This window comes from Thunnus maccoyii, chromosome 3 (assembly GCF_910596095.1).
Source record: "Thunnus maccoyii chromosome 3, fThuMac1.1, whole genome shotgun sequence".
Lineage (NCBI taxonomy): Eukaryota > Metazoa > Chordata > Actinopteri > Scombriformes > Scombridae > Thunnus > Thunnus maccoyii.
The window spans coordinates 15,142,243-15,169,561 of record NC_056535.1 but is presented as its reverse complement, the minus strand read 5'-3'; the positions used below and the strand labels follow the sequence as shown (position 1 = coordinate 15,169,561).

General features: G+C 40.6%; 1 protein-coding gene across 7 annotated transcripts in view; it reads left to right on the top strand.

Annotated features, from left to right (window-relative positions):
• Window positions 1–26,856, top strand: part of LOC121894278 (retinoic acid receptor gamma-A-like) — a 51,273-nt gene extending 24,417 nt beyond the window's left edge. For 6 of the 7 annotated variants that reach the window (XM_042406782.1, XM_042406776.1, XM_042406779.1 and 3 more), the window contains 8 exons: window positions 2,510–2,912; window positions 22,171–22,319; window positions 22,830–22,971; window positions 23,090–23,253; window positions 23,396–23,572; window positions 23,807–24,011; window positions 24,153–24,311; window positions 24,890–26,856. In XM_042406782.1, coding sequence (XP_042262716.1) covers window positions 2,744–2,912; window positions 22,171–22,319; window positions 22,830–22,971; window positions 23,090–23,253; window positions 23,396–23,572; window positions 23,807–24,011; window positions 24,153–24,311; window positions 24,890–25,218 — 1,494 coding nt within the window. In that variant the 5' untranslated portion in view covers window positions 2,510–2,743 and the 3' untranslated portion in view covers window positions 25,219–26,856. Of the gene's footprint in view, window positions 1–2,509; window positions 2,913–10,194; window positions 10,739–22,170; window positions 22,320–22,829; window positions 22,972–23,089; window positions 23,254–23,395; window positions 23,573–23,806; window positions 24,012–24,152; window positions 24,312–24,889 lie in introns of those variants that run through there. The other variant, XM_042406783.1, reaches the window with a different exon arrangement.
• The last annotated feature ends 463 nt before the right edge of the window (window positions 26,857–27,319 follow it).

The following is a 27,319-nucleotide window of genomic DNA, read 5'->3' as shown; positions in this document are numbered from 1 at the left end:
TTAAAGTCACAGAACATCTGTGTATGTTCACTTCTGCAGGCTACATGTCTGTGCTTGTATGTGCCTGTTTGTAGGCAGGCATGTGTATGAAAGTTTTTTTTTTTGTTTTTTTTTAAATGTGACATTCCACACCAGTGCATGTATGTAATCACTTTTTTAAATCACTACACACTTGGTCCAGCATGTGTTTGACATTCTTTGATTGTCAAACACAGAAGTTCTTTGTGAAAATAGTTGCAGGGACTCTCCCTGACTGGCCCTCACAGTGAAGAAAAACCACAGCAGAGCCAAGCAGTTACAGAAAATATGTCAATATGGGAAATATGACTTTAAAAACAACACTCACTGCGCTGACTTTGTGGCTTTGTGTGTGAATGTGCGTGTGTGCTGAAATAACAAAAGGATGTAGGAGAATTTTTTACTCTAATAATAGTAGCACATACTTGATTGGTTGGTCTAATATTTTATCTATTGCAGTGAGGGTAGACTAAATATTAGAAACACCTCCCAGTATAACACAACACAATAGCAGAACCACAAACTACAGCCTCAGACCACAAAGTTGAATCAACATCCCTCTAAAACAGTTTCCTACAGTAACTTTCATGAAAGCAGAAATTATTCCAGGACTGTTATGTTAGACTGCATTAATCCATATAGTCTAAAAAGTTCTCATATCTAACAGAAAACTGTCTTATTGTGCTTACATGATTAATTTGCATAAGAGTAAGAATACCAGAAAATGTATTTTTACCTATTCGCGTATGAAGAACTCAACAACAAGACAACAAGACTCTGTTCTGATGACATTATAAATGTTTGAATCACCAGTCAGGTACATTAAAGTGTTAGTTCACCCAAATCAAAAACCCACAAACACGTTTTGTCTGTATCTGGAGTGATGATGTCTGGAGCACACCATTAATAAATAATAATAAGATAAAGTTCAGTAACTAATGTTTTGACGTAAACCATGTCTACATCAGAGTAAACACATTTCTTCATTTAGCTCAAGTGGCATTTAGCTATCCAGCCATTTTTGGAGGTATTTATACCAGATTTTGCAAACCTCTGAAGTGAATGGTTGTAAACACTTTTAACTGGAGCTATTTCTGTGTAAAAACTCTCTAAACTGAAGTCTGGATTATCCAGAGTAACGGGGACATTGTTTTTAGACAAAAATGTGGGCAAATAAAACTATTTGCATGGCTAACTACCACAAGAGGTAAGTGAGAAAATATGTTGTTGTTTTGTTTTTTTTTGTAATTTGGGTGAACTGACCCTTTAAGATGGAAGCTGTGAAATTTATTCTTGCTAAATTAAGAAGTATTGCTTGTGGGTGACCACATGTGTGTGTGTGTGTGTGTGTGTGTGTGTGTGTGTGTGTGTGTGTGTGTGTGTGTGTGTGTGTGTGTGTGTGTGTGTGTGAGTGAGCGCGCATGTCTCTGTCCTGTAAAGGGGCTTTGCTACGGCCAGTATTTTTCCTCCACATGTGGAACAGTTTACTTTAAATCAGGTACGGGGCGACCCTTTGCAGTAGTACTATAATTGACAAGCTGCTGTATGTGACTGATTGTGTGTACTTTATGTACCTGAGCTAGTCTGTGTAACGCTGCACAAATGAGATACAGGAACAGGGGATTGCTAATGTATTATATCACAAAAGTTTTTTTTCTGCTCTGCAGAATTTAGCATGTATTTCTGCTGATATCCTCGTTCAATGAAAGACATTTGTAAATTCAAATTTCTCTCACTCTTGCCTCTCACCCACCCTGGGTGTTTGATTCCCATGCTGAAGCAGGCCCAAAACAACAAGACATTCTTTGGCCGAGCTGTATTTACCACAGCTCCACCGCAGAGAGTTAGGCTCCACCCACTCATGAAATCACTGAAGGGGATGAGAAAGTCATAGAGAAACAAGAGGAGAGGGCTGCCCTCATATAACTTATTGACAGGGTCACAGAGGCACAGCGGGAGTCCAGTGAGAGGCAGAAAAGGTGGGACGTTGTGATCGTCAGAAACCTTCAGCAAAGTGGAAGGGTTTCTGGTGTGGGGTGCAGTGAGAATGAGTAGGTTATGTGTGCCGGTTGTTGTGAAGGGTTAATTGTACCCATGTTGTGGCTGGCTGTTCTCTGGCAGGCTGGCTAGAGTCAGGCTGGCAGAGGGAACAGAGAGACCCTTTATAATACAGTTCTGCTGATTGAAAACATATGGCATTGCCTGAAATCATTGCACTACTTGGAAGACGGACAAAAAGCAGTAGAAAAGTGTCTCTGCTTCTCTGCTCCCTCAACTGTTTCTTCATCACTCTCTTTTTGTTCTCCCTCTTCCTCATCGCTCTTCTTGTCTTGAGTTTGCTTTTGAGGTATGTCAGGTATTGTTTTGGTAACAGAAAATGATCGATATTTTTGTTTGAGTTGTCCTAATTGACTTTAGGTAAGTTAGGAAGCCACTGTGCTCTGTAGGTTGGTTCTAGTGTCTAACCCCTCTCCTCCCTCCTCTCTTACAGACTTTGGACCTGCGGCCGTCTTACCCAGCCTCGTTCTCTTGGCTCCTGGTATTCCCTCATCAGCATCCGTCACACCTCTCTGTGGCCCGACAGCGCAGAGGCCAGCAGCTGACTCGGGCTGAATGGCACCAGCCCATTTCAAACTCACCATAGGCCCCTGATGAAGACGCAGGAAGAAGAAACAGCGAGACAGTCAGACAGAAGTCACCTGAACCACCAGCAGCACTTTTCACCATGGCAACCAATAGGGAGCACCAAGTGCGTCACATGACTGGCTTCCCCCGTGCTATGTACCCGTTCACCTTTAACTCCATGCGGAGCCACTCCCCCTTTGACCTGCTGGCCAGCAGCAACCTCTTCGGTCGGTTTGGGGCAGACCTTCCTAAAGAGATGGCTGCACTGTGTGAGTAACAAACTAAATGAATTATTTATTTACATAACGTACACAAACAATTATTGAGATTTGTCATACATCACTGTAATAGAATATATTTCTCTGAAAGACAAGTTTTCATGAGTCTGGAAAGAATAGTAAGACATTTCTTTGCAAATCAACCGTCTGGTGCCCTCAGTTAACCTGTCAACACACAAAGATGCTCCGAAATGACTATGAGAGGACTCACAAGAGCACTTTTAATAATTTGCAGATTATATCCAGAGAAACTCAACACACTCAGGGTTGAAAGTGTCACGTTCAAATTGTTCAGATTCCATTGCTAAAAGTCAAACTTGTTTGATATAATCATGAGGGGTCCAGCTGGTCTGAGGTTCAACCAGGAGGCAAGAAATCTGAATCCCACATCACATGACAAGATAGTGTGCAGAATCCCCATGACATAAACTGCCCTGTTCTTTGTAAAACAGATGAGACTCTCCAAGATTTTGGAAAAGTCTTCAGGGCCAATTTGAGGTTATAATCAGCCTTTAAATCATGCGATGAGAGGAGAGGAGAGGAGAGGAGAGGAGAGGAGAGGAGAAGAGAGGAGAGTTTTTCCATGTGGTGAACCAGGCAGATGGCAGAGAGACCAGGGTGGAAAAAAACCAGCAAACATAACATTGTCCCTTTTGTAATGTGCTGCTGTCCATGAAAGTGGAGAACAGATAGTAACAGATTTAAAAGGAGACAGGAGTTTCTCATTTCAACTTGCAAAAGCAATGTCTTAGATTGAGACTTCCCATTTTTGAGTTACAGGGGGCGCTATTGCACTTCATTATGACTAGTGAGCAACTTCAGAGACAGTGACTTGCTCTGATTTACTCTTCTCTAAAAAATAAAATTAAAAAAAAGAAGCATTTACTTCTTCCCTTTATCTCCCTTTATTCCTCTTCTTTTCCTGGCTTTTATTGTAATGACTTGACTTGAACATTGCAGGGGCACAGCAGATAATTTTGATCCTCACAATCTGCAGTATCGTTTACCTACAATGCTATCTTGTTGCAGTTTCAGTTTATAATACAGCTGGGCTTGTTATAAATGCTTAAAGTCACAGAGACCAGCTAAAGGTCTGTTTGTGCACCAGTCTTAGTACTAACAAGGGTAACCCATGTATAGATGAGCAGCAAAACATCAGTTTGACAAAGCAAGGGAATATAAGTAATGTTATTAATATTTCCTCTTTTAACAGTAGATTATTTCCTCATCATTATCATTGCTTCATATATCAACTTAAACCCATTAGTGTGTTTATATGAACACTACTATCCCCATGTTAGTCAAACTCCTACATCTGACCGCTGTATGTATGTTTAAGTCATGTCCCAAACTAGCTGGATAAGCCTTTATCCATGTTGCAGTAATCCCAGGGGAGGAGCAAAAGAGCAAGGCAGCAATAAGGTGACAGACTGTGCAGTGTCCAAATGAAACATTTCACACAGAGACAAGTTTATGAAGTGCCTAATACCCTGTTAAGATGTTCATCAAGTGTACAAATACACGCTGAACACGCCTGTCAATCTATGTGTGTGTGTGTGGGCCTGTGTGAGTGTGTGTCATTGTGCTCACATAGATAATGTGTTCACTGAGCAGCTGTTATCTGTTGATCTCCAGTCAGTTTCTGGAGTCTCGGGCCTATAGCAACATATCGTTCATCAGGCTAGTAGCTATGTGATTACATCTTTGACATGTTGCCTCTGGTACTTTATTACATATACAGACAGACGGAGAGATATAAAGGACGGCATTATGTCAGTCAGGATAGACCATATGGGTAAACACACGTTACAGATGAAAGAGGCCCACAGAGACTGGCAGGTACATACAGTATATCTGTATATCACTTCTTTATTATAGATTTAATGGCATTGTATAGTTGAAAATAGAGGCCAACAGCAAAGAAAGAGCAGATTGTCACAAAAGTCTAGAATAAAACTGACGATTTTGAAAGTTATTTAATTCCTGGTAGCAATGAGACCAGTGTCGTCATTTTAAAATAATCAAAAATACAAGTTAAAAGCTTATTTCTATAATAACCAGTGTTGTGCAAGTTACTGAAAATTAGTAATTAGTTACAGTTACTAGTTACTTCTCTCAAAAGTAATTGAATTACTTTACCAAATACTGTATATAGAAGCAATTAATTACAAGGGAGACTAACTTTTGCATTACTTTTAAATGTCTACTTCAATGCTCTTATTAATGCACACAGCTATATTATTTTAGTATTGCTGTGGCACAGTGTGGGACAAGACAACTGTCAAATTTTATCTATCATTGTACCCATTATCATTATGACAGAAAGAAAGTAGTGGAACAATAAAACACAATGGATATGTTTTGACAGGCATATTTATTGTAGCCTTGACAAGCCTTCAAAACAAGCACTACTACACAAGTCAGTTTTAATACTCTTGGCAGTGTAAAATGAAATAACAACTGTTTCTCAGACATTTGACAGTAATTTCTTATCCTAATAGGCCAAATAGATAATAGATCATCTGCACACACACTACAACTCACCAGTATATTTTTGTCCTTGATCTCGAGAAGGGGAAAATAATGTCCATATTTCCAGGACAGCAAGCTCACATTACCTGAACTGTCATTGTGTGGGCTAAGTTAGTCTAATGCTGATTGATTGATTCACTTGTGCCACCATGAGGTCGGGTGACATTAAATCATAAACTGGAAAAACCAGGAAATAGGCTGCATTTGTCTGCTGTCCTCTGCAGTTGTCCACTATTTTCACCTAAGACAAAAGTAATGAGCTCATTTAAATTTCAGTACTTGTAATTGCATTATTTAATTTGAAAAGGTAATTGGTTATATTTCTAGTTATCTCCAAAAGTAGTGGAAATACAGTGACACGTTACTTCCAATACTGGTAATAACACACTATATCTTCTGTGTTTTCTGTGTTCAGTCTGTTTGGTAATTATATTTATAATGATAAGACAGTTGAGGCTTGTGTGTCCGTGTGTGTGTGTGATTCTCTGAAAAAGGAAGGAAGGAAATCTGGAAATGTGTGTACGATCAACATGTATAAATGAATTAGGCAAATTACATTAAAATTTAAAAATATCAGCTACAGTGACATTTGGACATTGCCAAAAATACATTAAATCAGCATTCACTAAGTTTTAAAAATAGGTTAATTGATCCATAGTGCAAAAGTACAATAATATACTGTATCTTTCAGTTGATGATCAACTTGTGGATCAATACATTGGGTTCAAAAATGACTTTCCGGATGTTGAAATTCCTGGCTTTAGTAGCTTAATTTCTCAGTTTCCAAAAATGTTATTATGAAACAGAAAGCGTTTTCCTGTGTCTGGTGAAAGTACAAGTTTTAAAACTGAGCTGAAAAGCTTTTTGTTTCTGATCACACCAAACGTCACCAACAGGAGAAATTTGTTAGTTCACGCCTGTAACTATACGCACAGGTGATGTCAGAGTGTACTTAGTGTACACTTCTACATCACTGTAGTAAGGTGTGAGCTTACACCAAGCACAAGATATTTATTCTTACTTTAAGTTACTGTTAATATCTGTTAACATACACAGAAAATGTAAACTCACTTAAATAAGAGACATTTACATCTTTTCACCTCTCATCTTATCACATCTTCATCGTGCTCTTCACATAATGTGGGAAATGAGTTGATACATTTATGTATCAGATTTGAAGAGGTTTTTATTAAATGTGGAAATCATTTCCTATGTAAACTGATAGTTGTGGCTGCACACGGATATGGTTTTTGAGTACTGATTATTTTCGGTATGGAAGACTGACAGCCTACTCTTTACCATTAAGTGAAGCTACGATAAATTACTTATCTCTCATTAGTGCAAAGTGAACAAAATTACACAAAATTACAGTAGAGGTTTAAGTCGAATTTTCAAATTAATTCAAGCCAGGTCCTAATCAGTGTGAGTGGAAGAATGTACTTTGTTCTCTAATGAGATGAAACTCAAAACATCCCTGGACTTGAAATTAGTGGATATCCACATCAAAAGCTCCCTGCTGTGTATTCAATCATACAGTAAATTCTCTCTTCTTTTCCTATAATAGCAGCGGGAATTAGCAAGAACACGCAGAGCACACTTTTTGGCTAGAGGTTTTCTACCCGGTGTTTCCTGGAATTGGTGTAAATGTGTGATACAATCTCTGGGTTTTCTCAGGAATAAGTAAATATTTCTCACAATGTTCAGGAAAAATGTATTTTCGTCTTTTATCATGAGGTCTAAAATCAATATTCTGTCAACACTGAAATCATTTTTTTAACTAAGAAAAGAAAATCTCCCCAAAGTGATATAATGAGGAAAAGACGTGTTTTTCCAAAATGAACACAATGTCCTTTGGTAATTTCTGTACTAGTCACATCTTGTTCTTTGTAATGTTTAGAGTGTGTGTGTGTGTGTGTGTGTGTCTGTGTGCAGTGTGATATTAGTAACTTGAACCTAAAGGCACAGAGCGGGGCTTGTGTGTTTTTCTTTGTGTCTGTCATCACAGGCACTCTGTTTAAGCACATACACACATAATTGTGCGTCTGAACACACACACACATGCGCACAAACACACACACACTGCCACTCTGTAGGCTGCACATTCCAACACCCATGAATATCACAAACCAGCGGTCTCGCGCTGCTTGCCTCACATTTGTGACTTATTTGTGCGCTCGCTGATGACCGCAGTGAGACTTTGTGCAAATATCTGCGGCCGAGATGGAGGAGCTGCTGGTGGAGAGACAGACAGAGAGAGAGAGGCCATTGTTCAGCTCTGTGTGTTTGTGTCAGACATGACGACAGGATGAATAGCTGAAGAACCTGATTGTGAATACTTGTAATGTGACTCGCTCCTCTTACAAGTTGTGTGTGTGTGTGTGTGTGAGAGAGAGAGCGAGAGAGAGAAGGAGAAGGAGAAAGGGACACGGCTGGCCGGGGAGTCCCGTGTTTTAAGTTTCAAAGGCAGAGAGCTGCAATTTGCTTAACTTACTGAGAGGGAGTGAACTTATGTTTTGTTAAAAGTGAAGAAAAATGAGACAACTTTTTCTCTCTTCTTCACATTCCCCTGCATTTGTGTGTCTCTTTCCTCAAAGCAGCAACAGGGGGCAGGGTGCTGCGAGGCGGGGAGGGTAATTGTCTCAAGGTGTGGAGAGAGCCCAGCAGGCTGATATTGTGCAGCTCTGCTCCCTGCAGTGTGTCATTGTACTGTGTGTATGTGTGTTTGTGTGTGTGTGTGAGTGTGTGTGTGTGTGTGCCAGGCCATGATGGTGAAAGACAGGTAAAAACTCTACTCACTGAAAACAAGAGAAGCAGGGGGTTTCTAGAAGAGAACTCAAAAGATTTATAAAAAAAGTTTAAGGAAAAACAGCAGAAAGGGGTATATCGTTATCTTACACATGGTGGTAAGTACAAAAAATAAAGAAATGGATTCAGGGGGTTGGGTGAAATACAAACAAACAAACAAACAAAGGGGGAAAAACAAAGAAAATAGAAAAATGTAACACATGAGAATACACAGCGTATGAAGCCACAGGCAGGACAAGTTGGGAAGTCTGTGTGCGTGTGTGTGTGTGTGTGTAGGGGGGGGGGGGGGGGGGGGGGTTAGAGCCCCAGTGGGGGTTTCTTCCAGAGTTCATCCCTCTTGAACGAGGGAAGGAGGGGAGGGAGGAGAGCCAGGCTGTCTAGTATACAAACTATTCAGACTCCAGGCCTGTGTGGTTCGCCTGCAGCAGAGTCGCACTTCAGTGTGACTCAAGTATCCAATAAGCTCCAGGAGGCTAACTGAATCCATTTGAACCAGATTGAAAGAATTGAATTAGATAGCCGCACATGCCAAGACCAAATGGAAAGAGAGAGAGAGAGAAGCTTCACGAGACAAATAAAACTTCATGCAATACAAGTGGGTGGATGGCTGTGGAGAAAGAGAGAGAATGATTTGTGAAACAAAAGCAAAAATGTGAATTATTCATTAATCGACCCAATTAAGGGAGCCAATAGAAGCCCGCCAGACCCTATATGTATTCTTTCTCATTTATTTTTTAATATATGAGTTTGAATAAAGTTCTGCTCATGTATTTTCTTATTTTCTTTCTCTTCTCTGCAACACTTCTTTCTTCCTCTCTTTCTCTCTTCTGTAACACTTTATTTTAAGGGTCTGTGAATTCCAAATAAATTTTCAAGAAGTTTCCTGGAATGATTCAGGTAATTTGGCACCAATTATAGGTATAACAGAGATTCAATTAGTACACTAATTACACCATTAAACACTAATAACTCAAATTACAATTCAATGCCAGTGCAACAAAAAAGATACTTTTATTCAGTGCACAGCAGGTAAACAAGGAAAATGTTAAATTTTGCAACTCATAAGCATACAATTCATACAAGCAGACATTCAATCATCAATAAACATTTAAATGGGACAGCAGCTGCTTATAAACTCTACAAACTATCTGACTTCTAATAATTGACTAAAAAATGTGTCTCTATTTTTCATACAAGTACCAAATCACATTCTTTCCAGATATGATCAAGGAATAATGGACCCGTAAAACACTCTAATCTTTGTTTCATTTGATGGATTTCTTTCTGTGTTATTTTGTTCTTATCAGTTCATTGTTTCATTAGATTTAAAACCTTACACCATATACAATTTAACTCTGGTATTAGGATTTTAATTTTGGGAAAATTGCAGGATTGTGTTAGCAGGTGTGTTCCTGTGACCACTTAGACCTCAGAGAGGTACTTAATCCTGCTGTCCCTCCACAGAAATCACAGGAGTGCGTCCATTTACAGAGAAAGCTGAGAAAATTCACAAATGACACCCTCACTAAATTACCTCTCTCTCAGCACCTCTCGCTCTAGTTCCCAACAGTCTCTGCGAGGTGGGAGTTGCGATTTTTTTTTTTTTTTGCTGAAGGTAGCAGAGTTGTACTGTTTGAGAGAGAGAGACAATGTTCCCTATTGTGGCAGAACAAAAAGAAAGTTAAAGTGCAGGAAAAGAAAGAGAGGAAAAAGGAGTCAAATGAGGGAGGCAGGGGAGGCGAGGTAGTTTGTTTTCATTTGCAGAATATGAAATATGAAGAGGCCGGTTGGAGAACTTGAAGGAGAAAAACAGGGAGGGAGAGAAAATTGGTTGCATGGCCAATCAGAGACCAGGCACACACCCGGTCAGGCTCTACGTCCCTCCCTCTCCCTCTTCCTCGACCCCACCCCCCCTTCTCTCTGCTGAGAGAGCATGCAGATAGTTGGCCGTGTCTGTGGCGGAGTGTGAGAGGCCCAGAGAGCCGGCGAGAGGGGAGCTGAGATCAGTTACAGCAGTCAAGGAAAGCATCTGAGAACAGAGAGGGTGAAAGTAGTTTGGGTTGTAGAGCAGAAATAAGCCAGACAGAACTAGAGGAGGAGGAATTTTGTCCATTCAGAAGATTTAGTCTGCAAGGGACGGGACAGGCGGTCAGGGGGCAGTGGCAGGGGCCAAGACAGACAGACAGACAAGGAACACCTGGGCCAAGCAGGGCATAAAGTTACTTTGAGTCACAGCTTCTTCTGAGCTTTTACACACTTTTCTCCTGTTAGCTCAGCTCAGCCCGCAGAGCAATAGCAGAAGACTGTAGTTGTGTTGCTGTGATTTGAGAGGAGCATGTTTGACTGTATGGAGGCTCTGGGGCTGGCCCCGCGGCCCCTCTTTGATGTGTCTGGACAAGGCTCCTGCATGCTAAGCAAGGCCACCCCTTACTTCTCCGGCCTGGACCCCTTCGCCTGGGCCGGGACCGGCAGCATTCAGTGTGAGTACTCGGTCTATCTATCTCATCATCCTGCATGCCCATCAGACTGGGAAAGAGCAGCTGTGTGAGTGATTGTGTGTGTGTGTGTGTGTGTGTGTGTGTGTGTGTGTGTGTGTGTGTGTGTGTGTGTGTGTGTGTGTGTGTGTGTGTGTGTGTGTGTCTCTGTGTGTGTGTCTGTGTGTGTGTGTGTTCTTATCAGAGTCCTGGTTTTGTTATCACTGAGCTCTCTCCACAGGAAGAGTCGGATTCCTTTCGATTCTTATGCACTCATTCTCACCCTGCAGTTTGTTTGTTTATGTGCTTAGCGCGCTTTGTGGGTGTGAGCGAGTGAGTTGGGGAGTGCATATTTATACATCATCGTGTTTGTTTTCTTTATGAATGACTTCACATGACTGACAGCTCTTTTAAACAATGCGGGACCTGACCTGGCGATGTGTCCAGAAAACAACAAGCGACGTCCAAACAGAAACAGCTTTGACAGATTGAAGGCAAATGGGCCTTGAAATCACATGGTTCCAATGTGGCCAATAAAGTCATGGTTACAAAGAGATAATTTACAATACAGAAATGAAGACAATTTACACCCAGATGTGTGCAGCAGCTCTCTCTCTTAATCATTTTACCGTATGAGCAATATTTGACTTGATTTGCGCCGACATCTCTGTAATTGGAGGAAATTACTCAAAGCTACAATTCATTTGAGCAATTTTCTTCAAAGGAAAAGATTACTTCAGGAATGACCAATTGTTGAAAATACAGTATGAATCAATTGTCATATAAGCACTCCCTGTTTCCCAACTCCACAGGCTAGACATTCTTTTGACAGCTCCTCAAAAGACCAAAGCAGACAAGGCACAGATTGCATCAGGTATCAAGATACAGTGTAGAAAACCCAACGGCCACACAGGAACAGTCACACAGACAAACACTGCAAAGATAAATGAGAAGAATAGATTCTCTCTGGTGAAATAATAAGCGGACCTTTTGTTATTGTCATGGAGTCCATTTTCAGACTCTTTGATTACATTTGGCTTTGCGGGTTTTTCCTTGTGCTGTGGCTCGGAAAATCAAACATTGACTCTATCTATCTATAGAAGTCGACTTGCTGAAATCTATTCGTATGTGTCATCGAACTCTTTTCTTTTTTCTTTTCAAAATGTTCTCTCCACTGTGCTCAAATGCTTTGCGATGTCAAATCTGAGCACCTCAAGTCTATTTATCTTCAGTAATCATGCAGATACTGAGGCATCAAGCACTGTCAAGTCCACAGTGCTCGCTAATGAAGATGGATGAGCAGTCAGGATGACAAACACCACAGCAGGGCCTGTTTCAACTTGCTAAGGAGCTTCGCCAGATGCCAGCCTAAAAGACAAATGTCCACAAATGTTCATTAATCATGTTTTCTTCATATACTTTTTTTTTTTAGTTGTGCAGGTTGCAGGTTTAGTATCAGTCAAGAAACTGCACATGTACAATTGTTTTTTTTCTGCTTAGAATGAAAGAACCACAAAGATGTTTCCTGCCTGACCGGGGTTTTTTTTTCATGGTTTCTGTTTCTAAATAACTTCTAAACATTGATGGAAAGTAACACTGTGAAGTGTTACTGACGTGTTACTCACCTCTGACATCTCTACTTTTACTTTCCTTTTTCAAACACATCTAGTTTTTAGCTTTAAACATGACACTGGGCTGGCAAATTGCAGAAGTTTTGAAATTTTATAATTGATTAGTTGATTGACAGAAATATAATTGGCAACTATTTTGATAATCAATAGTGATGGTCAATTGTTTAAATAATTTTTCAAGCAAAAACTCACAACATTTCTCTTCTCCAATGTGATGATTTGAGCGGCAACTATTACTTTCATTATTGATTAATCTGCTGATTATTTTCTAAATTAAAGTCAACAAAATACAACAAAATAGTGAAAATAGTAATGTCCTCAATTCATTTGATTGCCTAACAGTCCAAACCCTTAATATATATATATATATATATATATATATATATATACACACACACACATATACATTAAAATATTAAGGACACAACTTCCTGTTCCCTTGAATGACAAAGTGTGACCAAACTTTTAACTAGTGCTGTTTATGACAAAGAAAAACAGCAAATCATCACATTTGAGAAGCTGAAACTAAAGAACATTTGGCATTTTTGCTTGACAGACTAATAAAACCATTAATTGATTGTCAAAATAGTTGCCGTCGATCAACTAATCATTGCAGCTCTAGATGATGATGATTGGCTGCTTTTGTCTGTTTTATATCATGTGATCTGAATATCTTTGGGTTTGGGACTGTTGGTTGGCCAAAACATTTGAAGACATTACCTTGTGAAAAAAATTGTTAGTTGCAGGCATATCCTGTTGCTGTTGTTTTTAAGGATTTTAAATTTAAAACATACAATATTATAGTCATTTCTGCCACTGTGGACGTCCAAGTAAATATGTCATCACCTTTCTTTTATTTTCCACCTTCTCAACAAAATAATCAATCTCTGACTCTTTAACATTGACACCTTTGGTTTATTACCATGCCAATCTTGTATTAGCTAATCTGACACGTACACAGCTATGATTTGTTTCCTTATTGTGCATAATCCAATGAACTGCTGCGTAGTTGATCAGCAGCTCTCACTGGAAAGTGAAAAAAAGGTGATTAGTTTGCTTTTTCAGTATTTCTTCCAGTGAACACATACTGTTGGACACTGCAGCTCTAAATTCCTGAGAGCATTTTGGTCTTTTTGACACGCGCTTTCTGTCCTCTGTCTGTGTGTGTGTGTGTGTGTGTGTGTGAAGGAGGTGGTGGTGGTGGGGAGGGAGGGTCATCCTTTCCTGTGTTTTTTTATGTGAGAGGCAGTTCAGCACCTCTCTGCCTTCCTTTGTTTCAACGTCAGGAGGCATTAAAGGGAGCGGGGACATGCCGAAGTCTGTCCGCTCTCTCTGTCACTGTGCGGGGGAAGAGTTTCTCCTATGTGACATTTGTTTCTCTCCTCTTTTGAAGATTCTCTCTTTTCTACACTTGATCTTCCCTTTCCAGTAGTGTGTATCAGTGTGTGTGTGTGTGTGTTTTCCTCCCAGCAATAATGTGTGTTTATTCTTTCTTATTCTCATTTTACATGCCTTGTGTTGTGTAACCAAGAGCTTTTAATGATTCAATTACAATCACAAAGGCTCAATTAAGAGATTAGGTGCTGTGTAGGGGAATGGCAGTGAAAAGAGATGAGAGCTGAAAGAAGAGTGGAGGGATGAAGTTGGATTTGGGATTAAACCACCCCGCCCCCGTAACTCTTTGTATCTTGGTGTTTCAGGCCTTGAGGGGAAATGCTCTCCTCTTCATTCAGTGATAATCTCTCTTTCTCTTCAAAGCTAGTTTCACAATGCTCCTGGACCACCATATCACCACATCAGAGGAGAAAAGTTAACTATAATACAATGCTGATAAAGAAAAGAGAATATTTCCCTGATTTATGAGATTGAAGATAGTAGTTTTAGGGAGTGTGTCTGTATGCTGCGGTTCTCTTATCACAAGACTCTTATAAAATTTGGTAATCTGGCTGGCAGAGCATTCTGATGCCTGCAGGTTATCCTCCCTTAACACTGTCACTGTCTCACCACTGGTGAGAAAGAAACTACTCCGGGCACCTTAACTGCCTCTATGAACCTGAAAATTCAAGTTCAGTCAGTGTGTGTGATGTCTCATCATCTCAGATGATTAACAGACCTGCTAGATTACTTGTCAATCTTTATAATTACATGTATGTAACCGCAAATGCCTGTCTGCATGTTAGTCTGATTTCCTCTGGTGATTTTATTCAGAGAAAATGAAAATGAAAAGTCACAGAGTGAACAAAGCACTGTTCCTGTACACAAACACTGAAATGGCTAGTGGTGGTGGTTGTGGTAGGAAAAAAAGGAGGTTTCAGGTTACAACCAACCCTGCAAGGAAAATCATTTGCATTCAGGTGTTTTGTGAATTCATCAACATAGAAAAGAATATGAACAAAACAGAATTGCTCAATTTTTCTTCTCTTCTTCTCTTTTTTATTTGGTGGCATTTCCTTTAGGCAGCCTCCCTCACATCTCTCCGATCATAAACAAGATTATGAAACAAATCACGTCGTGTCATATAATTTAGTTACTGCGCATCATGCAAACGCTTTAATCAAATTATTACCTTGATTTGGTTATTTGCGGTAATCAGGTTATAGTTTGCACGTTAACTTACAGCATTCACCTTTCACTCTGAACGCCTACAGACTCATCTGGTGGGAATGCGCATATGACAAATAGGTTATAGTTGAGCCGTAGATTTCACTGAGCTGAGACAATGTCTGTAATCAAATATTTTTCCAATTGCAGTGCTCTCATGAAATTTACAGGAACAGATACAATCTCAGGCTGCTGATCGGTGACTAAGTGAAACCAACATCTTGTGAGGTTCAGTCAAGTTCCAGCTTGTCTCTGATTGCTACAGCTTCCAGCCATGTCTCCAGCACACCACGTTGACTTTGCCTGAGTTTATCCTTTGAAGATTCTGATGAGTTATTAGTGTGTCTGATATGTCTGCTAAACCATTTGTCAAATATCCTATATTTACACCACACACCAGTAGAAGAGTTGTGGGTTCGCTGACAAAACATGTTTTCACAAGATTTTTGACAAGACTAACAAACTAAAAATCTCTTCACATCATGATGGTTATGTGTAATCTTTGAACAATATGTGCATAAGAGTACCTGCCTGAATGCTAAAAGCCACTTACTTTGCTGGCAGTTGTTTTTGTTGAAGTCATGTTAGGTGTCTCCCACATCAGTGATATCTTCAGGGTGCCAAGTCTAGAGGTGGAAGCTGACTATGTAATATCAAAAAAAAGGCAAAAATAGAAAGCTGGGATTTATTGGGTGTCATAAAAAAGAAAGGGTGTATTGTATGTATGATGATGAATGGGAGGGACAAAGCCAGATTTAACAACCTGTCCCATAAATGCTCCTGCCCCCACACTCCTCAGACAAAGCTCAACTCCATGACCATGGTAGAAAAAAAAAATTACATGATTGTTGTTTTCTGTTTTTCTTTTTAAACCTTGCCTTGGACATGATCACATTGTGAAGCTCAGTTGAGGGTGAATCATGATTTCTTGATTATTTACTTTTGGCTCTTTTGGCCCAAATTTCTATTGTGGATCTGAGGTTGCAGGACGTTGTCACAACTGTGGCAAGTTTGAGGATTTATTCAGGATTTGTGTTTTTGTTTGTGAGCTTGTGCAAGTGTGTATGTGTTTGTGTGTGTTTGTATGTGTGTGTGTGTCCCTGCCTCCTTTTTAAGTGTTTGGTGCTGCTGTTTTTATGGAGCCATCTCCTGGACTGTAGCCTGGTTTTCACAGCCTTTCCTTTAAAAGGCGCTGCCAATGACAGGAAGGGCTCCTCCTCCTGCCAGGGCAGGAAGGCAGGAGAGGACATAGGGGGGAAGAGGGTTATTAGTGAGGGTTGAGCTGGGGGAGGGGAGAGGGGAAGGGGAAGGAGGAGGGTGGGGTGGGGGGGGCACTGGTATTGAACTTAGAACAGCTGATGAAAGGGATTGCCACTCAGATCTCCCCCATCTCTTCCCTGCTGTCGTGGTAATTACTCACTAAGCATATTTGACGTTGCAGCTCTCCCCACCATAGTTTTTGTGCTCATGAATCACAGCATAGTACAGTAACTAAGTATGACAAATGCATTTCTTAAATAAAACTGCAGGCCAAGTTACACAATCAGAATTTAATTTACAAGTTGCATTAACTTTTCCCTTTGAAATCAAGTTGGCCAAGCCTTTTTATTACAGCTATTTAATAATTGATACTCATTCCACTGTGTTCCTCCCTTTCTCTCCTCGCCGTGTTTGTTTCTGTGAGTGTTGTTGTATTCAAAGTCGCACTGAAAACTATCACACTAAGTCTGGCCGACCCATGGCCCCTTGCAGCAGCCCACACACACATATTCACATGTGCACGCACATTCCACAGTATGCTGCTGAACATTGAGACAGTCAGGCGAGACATTACATAAAAACTGAATTTATCATCCAAAAGAGCACAAAAAAGTGCGGCTTTGTTGTCATTTGAAGTTTAGTTTAGTAGTTTTACAGTTGTCAGAGTCTAAAAAAGTATTTTTCAGAATCCTGATCTGGCTTGAAAAGGAAAAATAAATACGTCGCATAATACAGCTACAGTTTAGGACTTACTAAACTCTTTGTAATGAAACCAAATACCTTAGCATTACCCTCCACTCCTCTCCAGTGTGAGGCTCTGTGGAGCCTGCAGGCCAAAGTCTAGTTCAATGAGATGTGCGATGTTGGCAGGTTGAGCCAGGCTGCAGACTCTACAGGGCATATGTCACACTACGTCGTCCACGCAGCCAGTCGGAGAGGGATGGGGAAAAAAAACCCCTTCAATATCAGTGTGAAACAAACCACACACTCACTCTATGTGCGTGTGTGTGGACTGTATGTACATTCAGGCAATTTAAACAAACCGCAGCTCAATGACACATGGCCTCAGTCAGTGTTTTCATTCTCATGCACTTGTTAACACAGAATGACGGATCAGTCCTGCTGAAACATCAGTTTCCTCACCCCAACTTACCTCATCAGAGCTAGATGCTAAACAGACTGGCTTACAGCAGCTCTGGCATTCTAAAAGCTCAAACAGGCTCATTTTCATATGTAATTTCACATTTATGTTCTCGGAAAAGACTGAAGAAATACAACAAGTTTAGAGAAATCGTAGATGTGTCCAAGATCCAAATTACACACTAATTCTAAGCAGGTTTTGAGTATATAGTATGTTCTCACTGGAAAAAGTACACACAAAACAGTCAGTATGGACACTAAGAAAAACTTGATTTTAAGTGTACTGATGGACACTATTGCAGCGCACAAAGGGAATGGCACCTAACAGAAAATAAATCTAATTGAGGATGTTGGTGAAACAGCTCCAGTAACACATTACAGTTTTTAAAAAAAAAGTTTAGTTGGTAGTGACATTTTAAAGTCATAGTTTGACGTCCGATGATGCAAATACACTGTCATTTCCTGTTTGCATAAAATGATTAAGTATACAGTAGTAGGGCTGCAGCTACTGATTATTTTTTTGATTAAGCGATTAATCGTTTAGTCTCTAAAAAGGGCAGATAATAGTGAAAAATGTCTTCGTTTGAGGAAACCGGTGCACTTCTCCTGGACTATACCCTTAAAAAAACAGTGTCTCTATTCTCCAGAACAAAGTCAGGAAAAAAGGCAGCACTCCATAGTTTAAAAAACTGCAAAAAAAATCACCTTATGTTATGTATTGGTCTTTTTGATGAATTTATTCACAGTCAACAGGCTCTCAGTGATTCTATTTGCTGTTTTGTTTTGTTTTGTTTTTTTAACTATGACGTGCCGCCTTTTTCCTGACTTTGTTCTGGAGAATGCTCATTGTAAATTTCCACAGCCCAAGGTGACATCTTCACATGTCTTGTTTTGATATGTAGTTTACAATGAAATAAAACAGAGAATAATAAAATAATAAAATAAAACAGAGAAACGCAGCAAATCTTTACATTTTGGGAAGCTAATATTTGGCATTTTTGCTTAAAAAATGGCTAAAACAATTAAGCAATTATTAAAATAGTTGCAGATTAATTTTCTGTCGATTGATTAATCATGGCAGCTCTAGTAGATAGTATATAATACAATTAATATGGATTTGGGACACAGATTGTTTTTAGAGCAGCAGCGGCTTCTGTATCCATGTTGCCAAATTTTATATGAAGGTTTGGTAAAATTTGTTCAGGACTGAAATCTTTCATTCCCGAGTTTCAAGACTCTCAGAGCTGATGAGGAGAGTGTCTGCTTTCAGAGGGGCTTCTGTTGTCTAAACAGGGACGTGTTGATCTGACAACAAACACTGAGTAAATGGAAGAGGGGGGATGTTGGAAAGACACACAGAAACAAAGGTATAGATCAAGTGAGGTAATATATAGCAACACTATAATCAAGTGACAGAGGCTCTGCCAACGTATTCCTATAAATGGATTTGTATTGTGTCTCCACTGTAAGTAGTTGAGGTTTAAAATGAAAAGATTTATAGCTGAGATTGCATGTGAAGTCCTGCACAGAAGACGTATCAACTTGGCTGATGAATCTGACTCACACGAGTCGAGTCGTCTTTTCTGAGTCCAATAGAGGTGTGCTGATTGATGTTGTGACATGCTAAGGGGTGAGTTGTAGGTTAAGAAGACGCAGGTATTTTTTTCTTGCCAAGGCTCCGAGGCTGAGCTCAGTTCAGGGTGATGACAGCTGCTGACAGTTTTTGGCTTGTCTCCTTCTTTCTCCACACCAGGTAGAGCCACCAACCCCCCCCCTCTTCCCTCCTCCCTCCTTTCTCTACCTCCATCCTAGCGTCTCTCACCCTGTCTCTCTCCGTCATGTTTCTCTGAGTCACGTCCCTCCTCAAGCCTTTCTCACCACACTCAGACAATGTCAGTCACTGCCTCTCTCCTGGCGCCAGATGCCGTATCTCCGTTTCAACAGGAGCGATTTTTCCACTTGTTCTCTCAGGGCCACTTTTACATTGTCAGTGTTACTATATAAACAGAAAACAGCGATCACATTACAGTGCCATTTAATTCAACTCCGCCTCGTTCTCCTCACCTTCCACACCTGGGCTCTAATGCCCCAAAACTGAACACATTAACAGTGTTTACCTCCTTCTCACAAAGCAGATCTTTGTTTACTCATAAACTCATGTGTGGAACATAATACGTTCTACTGACTCACTGCTGGAGAACATTGTGTTTTACTTGCAGTCTTTTCTGGGAGAAGAAGTCTCTGCCAGACCAGAAAAATAATCATTTCAACTGTGAGCTTTACCATAACGGCTGCAACTAACCATTTCCTTGTCTTTATCGATTAATCTTCCAACTACCTTTTAGATTAACTGACAAATAATTTTGCCTATAAAATGTCAGAAAATAGTGAAAAAACTTCCAACATGTTGTTTTCAGATTGCTTATATGGCACCACCAACACTCCTAAACCCAAAGATATTCAATTTACTATCACATAAGACAATTCTCACAAGTGACAGACTGGAAGTTAGCAGCTATCATATAATAATCATATCATATATCATAATCATAATGCATTACTACTTTGTATGTGCTGTTGGGCCTGGAACAAATTAATGTTTGGACACTTTTGCCAGAAAAAAAATCACTTGAACTAATTTGGTCGGTTTTTATGGTTGAAAACTTACTGACATATTAACATTAATACATTTATGTGACACTTGCTGTTTTGTTCTGGCTTTCTGTCATTGACTGCACACATCATTAACTGTGATGCCCCTTCTGGGAAAAATGCATTTATAGAAAATAAAGCGGGCCGCAGCACAGAATGATTCAGTTTAAACATAAGCTGCACCCACCAGTTGTTTGTCATTATTTGAATGTGGGAAATAAAGAAACAATGTCATGTTTGTCAGTGCAACAAATCTGGTTTGAATTACAATGTTTTCAGAGGGGATGAAAATCTATATTTGCTGTGTACAAGTTATAAATGACATTAATGATATTTATGTACACACTGGGACTTTAAAACAACAAAAGAAATTTTCAAATTTATGCACACATGTCATCAAAAAATTAATGACCAGTATGTGCGCAGTGATCCCAGTTGGTTGTGTTTTGTAATTTCCATTTCAGATTTCCTCACTGAAAGAAAGTGAAAGAAACGGTGCTCCCAGTGAAACATATAAGAATCACACACATACATATAACTGTGTCAAAACCAATTACCAAAACTAGCTAAAGGTAAATACAAAATATATGATTATCCACTTAAAAACATTGTTTTATTTCTTCATTTGTTAATGACAAGGACAACAGCTGTAAGTGTTGAGCAGAAACACATTAGGATGAAGTAACACTCAATTGGACACTCATATTTGAACACATTTTTGAACTTTAAAACCGGCTGCTGGACATGTAGTTAGTAATGGCCTTCTCAAGTCAAGGTCAAAGTTAAATGGTCAAGATTTTTATTTAACCTCTCGGCCACTGGGAAGTTTCTGTCCTCACGTTCACCTCCTCCTCTCCTTTCTTTCTCTTTTCATTTTTCCCTCTCTGTTTTTATTAGATTATTCCTTTGTGCCTTTGCCTCTCTGTTTTTTGAAACCTTACCACTCTTGTTAATGACAAGCTGCGGGTTCAGGGTAGGGTTGCTGTGGTGGGGTGGGGGCCACATTTGGTTCAGTCCTGTGCTATCCATTGAAGGTGACAGGAGGGGCAGTGACTTTGGGGTTTTGACCCTGGATTCTTTATTTTTACTAGGAAGGGATCCAAGGATGGAGCTGTTGATGTGAATAGCTGCCCAAGGTGACTGGATCCCAATAAAGAGGCCGTCAGCCTGGCCGGGGGCCTCCTTCCCATCCCAGACACAACCTTTATAGGGCCGCTTATGAGCCTGGGCAACTATTAAACCCTGTCCAGCCTGCACTGAGGAATTTAGGGCCAGGAAACAAGGGAGTGGGGGTGGGAGTGGGCAGAGGGAGGTGAAGTTGGGGTGACTGAAGGTGAAAGTTGAAAGGCATGTTCGAAGGAATCTGGTTGTTCTTTAGTCATCACCTTTAAATGTGTGCCAGGCGTGTCGCTGTTCTACTTGTTTTGTTTTAATTTGAGCATAAGGATCCGCAGTTTTTTAATCAGCTGGACGTGCTCGTCGCTGCGTCTGTTTTACATTGTTTGCTCTGAACGTTTTCATTAGCAGCAGTTGAATGACTTTGCCTGTGGCCCAAGCAAATGGTGTTATACAGTGTGCCATTTTCTTTAGCGAGACAGCGAGAAGGAACAGAGGGAGACAGCCGAGTCTCATAAACATCCCGCTTCTGTTTGTTCACATGGGGCTGGAGGTATATAGGCAGGTCTGGTTGGACAGCCTTTCAAATAAAAATGTGAGCTCTCTCTCTCTCCCTCTCTCTCTCTCACCCACACACACACACACACAAACATACAAAAATTCAGATGTCAGTCAAAAAGTCAACAGAGGTATGCTGCTCCCCCACTCACCAGTAAATGGAGAAGCCAATCAAATCTCAGCTGCCAATCAGCATTTTATCAGCAGGGCCATCTGGCCATCAGCTAATTGTGTGTCTTTTAAGTCCCTGTCAATCAGCAATGCCCCCCTCCTCCCTCCCTTTTCTCTTAAAAATGTCTGCCTTTGAGCTTGCCTTCTGGCTCCAAGAAGTGGCCTGCATGGGGTTGGGGGGTTGTTTGTTGACCACTCTTCTCTCAATCAGTTGTATTAGCTTTCAAAGACTTTATGTAAACAAGATGCTCTGATAAAATAAGAGAGTTTAAATGCTTCTTCTCTCTCTCTCTCTCTCTCTCTCTGCAGCGGTGGAGACCCAGAGCACCAGCTCAGAAGAGATGGTGCCCAGCTCCCCATCTCCTCCTCCTCCTCCTCGTGTCTACAAGCCATGCTTCGTATGCCAGGACAAGTCATCCGGCTATCACTATGGAGTGAGCTCCTGCGAGGGCTGCAAGGTAAAGATAAACAGACAGAGACACACCAAGAGTTTACATGTATGAAGTGAACAGCTGGAAAGGAGAGAGTGAGAGTCAGATGCTCAGCTGGAGCCTGACATATGGAGTTGTTACCTCTGCTGTTGTTGAGCCGCCCTCTAGTGTTTTCTTACCAATACTGCACATTATTACTGTAATGTAGCAGAAATTAACAATGTATGGCCAACAAGTGGTTAATGCATGTTGTCTGTTGCTGTTGCAGTTTATATACCGACACCGCTATTGATATTAGCACTGAAGAAAGAAGCAGTAAAAAATGGCCTCTCAACCCTGTGCGTCCTCTGGAAAAAAAACTTTCTTTAATGAAATTATAACTTGTATCACTGAGGAAGATGTGTTCAACATGTTTATGCAGTACATTCCCCTTTAGCTCATTGTTTTATGAATATTGTGAAATTTAAAAGTAAAAGATATTTTCAGGGATCTTGCTGATCTTTTGCCAAAAAGACATTTTCTTTTGATCTGTTTCAGGGTTTTTTCCGGCGCAGTATCCAAAAGAACATGGTGTACACCTGCCACCGAGACAAGAACTGTCAAATCAACAAAGTGACCCGCAACCGCTGTCAGTACTGTAGGCTGCAGAAGTGCTTTGAGGTTGGCATGTCCAAAGAGGGTGAGTGTCCGAGAAAATATGGGATTCAGGATCAAGATGTAGAAATCAATACTAATATTGAGTATCAGTGTCACTAAGGAAAATTAAGATCTGCTACCTGTTCTTTGTGTTTCTGTAGCAGTGCGTAATGACAGGAACAAAAAGAAGAAGGATGTAAAGGAGGAGGTGGTGCTGCCAGAGAACTACGAGCTGAGCGGAGAACTGGAAGAGCTGGTGAACAAAGTCAGCAAAGCACACCAAGAGACGTTTCCATCTCTGTGCCAACTAGGAAAATACACCACAGTGAGTTTTCCTTATACGTACAATCACATCCACCCGTACACACTCCACTCAAGAGTTGGCTCACCGCTTTGCCAGAATGACAAACACAGTATGGACTCTGCACAGCTACACAGACAAAAGTGTCCCTCTTTCTCTCTCCCAGAATTCAAGTGCTGACCACAGAGTACAGCTGGACTTGGGCCTGTGGGATAAGTTCAGTGAGCTCTCCACTAAGTGCATTATAAAGATTGTGGAGTTTGCCAAGCGGCTACCAGGCTTCACTACGCTCACCATCGCTGACCAGATCACCCTCCTCAAATCTGCATGTCTGGACATCCTGGTACCAACCACATGCTCCTACTACTCCTCCTCTATAACCTCCTCCCCTTCCAACCCTTTTCCACCTCCCTAACGCTTTCTCATTTGTCACGCTGCTTAACTTTTTGATACGAACAGCGCCTGAAACATTCAAATGTGATTTTGGACAGCCGTCATGAAATTATTCTGGACAGAATTTCATCAATATTTTACCCTGTTGAACGTTTCTGTCTCACCCTGTTCTCCCCCTGCTTAGATGCTGAGGATATGCACTCGCTACACCCCAGAACAAGACACAATGACCTTCTCAGATGGCCTGACTCTCAACAGAACCCAGATGCATAACGCTGGCTTTGGCCCACTCACAGACCTGGTGTTTGCCTTCGCTGGTCAGCTGCTGCCTTTGGAGATGGACGACACAGAAACGGGCCTCCTCAGTGCCATCTGCCTCATCTGCGGAGGTAAATCTTGGCGACTGTTGTCGTTTCTTAATGAAGCTATCAGCCAGTAGCTTCCAGCTTTTGCCTCGCTGTCATCTTGTCAGGTGGATAACAGACTGCTAGCATTTTCTTACCTCTTCAAATCTGTACTTGCTCTCTCAGATCGTATGGACCTGGAAGAGCCCCAGAAGGTAGACAAGCTGCAGGAGCCTCTGCTAGAAGCTCTGAAGATTTACACCCGTCGCCGACGCCCAAACAAGCCTCACATGTTTCCCCGCATGCTGATGAAAGTCACAGACCTTAGAGGAATCAGCACCAAAGGTTAGCCGCAGTTTCACATATCATATTCAGAAATTAAGAAAAAGGTCTTGGTATCAGACAAAACTCTTTTGTGTCCAAAGTATTGACAAGTGTAAAGTATTAATTTTTACTTATTCTTTGATTTAAAGAAAATCTTTGTCAATTTTAGACTATGTTTAGTCTAAAATATGTTTCTCAAGGTAAGGTATCAAAAAAGAAAAACTAAAAAACTCAGGCATCAAAATTATCAACAAATTTCAAACAATACTGAGGCCTTTTTAGGTGACAGCTGGTTGAAAATAATAAAGCAAAATAATAAAGCAACTTCACCACTGACATCTGGTTTCAAGGTTTTCATTTCAAAATGGCTTGTTATTTATTGAGAAATAAAGCTCACCTAATATCATTGTATTTGCAAATCATAAATGCAAAATAGTTCTATTAGGTGGAAGGTACCATCATCTGAAGATCATGACAGTGGAGAGGCATTGTTTTCCTCAAATGTAACAATCTTTTTTTAATTACTCACTTTAAAAAGTGAGAAATGTGGGTTGTGTGAATACTAACCATTAACTAAATACATGTGCATTTGCTTTTAGGTGCAGAAAGAGCCATCACACTAAAGACTGAGATCCCCGGCCCCATGCCTCCACTGATCAGGGAGATGCTAGAAAACCCAGAGGCCTTTGAGGACAGCAGTGACTCGGGGGACAGTGCCGCCGCCGCTGCTCCTCCCGCCATTCAGGCCATCAAGCAAGAAGAGAAGGCCACATATGAGTCGACTGTCGAGGAGGAAGAGGAGGAGGAGGACGACGACTACTGGGATGAGGAGAAAGAGCGAGGGGCGGACAGTGATGGGGAGGTCTGTGGGGAGGCGTCGGCATCGGCGGCCGTGCAAAAGAAAGGTGTGACTGGGAAAACACAGTGAGAGAGACACACAATGACGCTGCCTCCTCCTCCAGATCAATGAGCTCACTCCTAGCAATATCTCCTCCCAGAAACCTCACAGAATTAGGCTCTTATACAACATGCATATAGTCCATATTTACATAAACTGTACATGTGGACTAAAAGGAAAATGTGTTCAGATCAGAACAGGAGGAAAGGAATGGGAGAAGCAAAAGCACTAAATGTCAGCAGGTTGAGGAGAGCGCCATGAAAAGTCACTGTGCCAAAACGAGACTGTCTAAAAGATATTTCAAAAGTGTTTCGTCCACGCAAAGAGGAACAAGAGGCGGTGGACAGAAGGAAATGCACTCCTCCGCTATATAAGGGCTATGCTTTGTATAAAATTGATGGTAAAAAAACACGGCAACATCAGAACTCTACGTGGTGTCTATTTGCCGCAGAACGTCTGCTCAGAATTCCTTTTATTACCATTCAAAGATACGCTACTTATTTTTTTATTGTATGGTTTTTAAGCATGTACACGTTTCTGTTCTGTCTTTATGCCTGTTTGTGGGACTCTGTGTTGCTTTTTGTGTATTTTCGCTCAGTCCTGCTCACATTTGACTGGACGTTTTTTTAAGCTTTAATTTTATGCATTTCTGCTTTATTTGACACAGTGAAGAGCAATTTAGCAAGAAAGGAAAGAAAGCAATATCAAAGAGAGAGCAGGTCATGAGCAGGACTCAAGCACATGGTATGTATGTTAGCCTTCCAGTTCGTGAAAGTCTTGGGGTTAAAACATCTGAAAGCAAATAAGAGCGAGAGATTCTTGTAATTTTAACATCCAAATAAGATTCTAACAAACAACGTAAACCAAACGCAGTAAAAGACCTCCACCTCTGGACAAAAATACAATAATCCACTAATACTTGGACTAAAGAATCTGCAGGGTAGATTTAATGTCACCACGTAATCTCAGGTCAATTCAATCAGGGCCATGTCTCACCTGTCAATACAGTATTTTCTGAGATAAGAATGTTAAACTGTTGAATGGTGCCGTTGTCATGAATGGAGCGACATAACAGGGCAACATAGCAAAGGTGCAGGTAAGCAGGTAAGATGTGATTTTGTAGGAGAGAGCAAAGAATCATATAACAAACAGACACAACCCTCAAAAGCAGAAAACCTCAGGTGTGTATGTGTGTGTGTGTGTGTGTGTGTGTGTGTGTGTGTGTGTGTGTGTGTGACTGCCTGACAAAGAGCATTTACCAATCGACAGGGTGTAATGTTACCATCAGTACTGCAACCATCCACAGAAGCCCCGTTATTAGTATGTGACAGATGCAAATCAAATGGGTGTCGTAGCAAAAAAAAAAAGAAATCACTCACCCAAAGACATCTGGTGGACAGCAGGACATTGATGCCAATGCAAGCTGACCAAGAATCACATGATCAGTTTTAACTCACAGCAATAAATAAATAATAATAATGATCAATTTCACTTCACATATCTGAGGTTGCAGCCGTTCAACATAATCCACACGAAACAAAACAAATGCTTTATATTGTGTGACGTGTCTGCTGAAGCACATAGTTTCAAATGATGCATTTTCATGTGTGCTGTATCAAATGATGCGAAACATAAATGGATTTTGTAAAATAAATACTTATAATTTGTTTTTCATTGAGACTGTACAACTTTTTTTAATACAAGATGTGTCCAGTTGTCTTTATTTGTGTGATAAAAGTTGTAAGGGAAAAGATTCTCCATCAGCACGCTGCTCTGCTGTTCGTAATATAAAATGAGTTTGAAAACAGAAGCTAGTCTGTGACAGCTGAAAAAAATAGGACTGCATGTTTCTGATTGTGTGGAGACATTCAGTCCCTGAATGAAGCAGAGAAAGAGAAAGTGCAAAGAACACGTTTTCAGCAGAAAATGAGATCCTACATGACCATTGTGACAACACAGCAGCAGCTTTCAAGCAGTGAACGTATAAACTAGAGAATACCAGACCAAATAAAGCCATCAAGGACACAGAAGTTGATTTAAGTATTAAAGAATCAACGTTGACGCCATAATGATGTTTTTTAGACTGTTTAATGGTGATTTCGCTACCGATGGAAACATCAGTGCCATACAG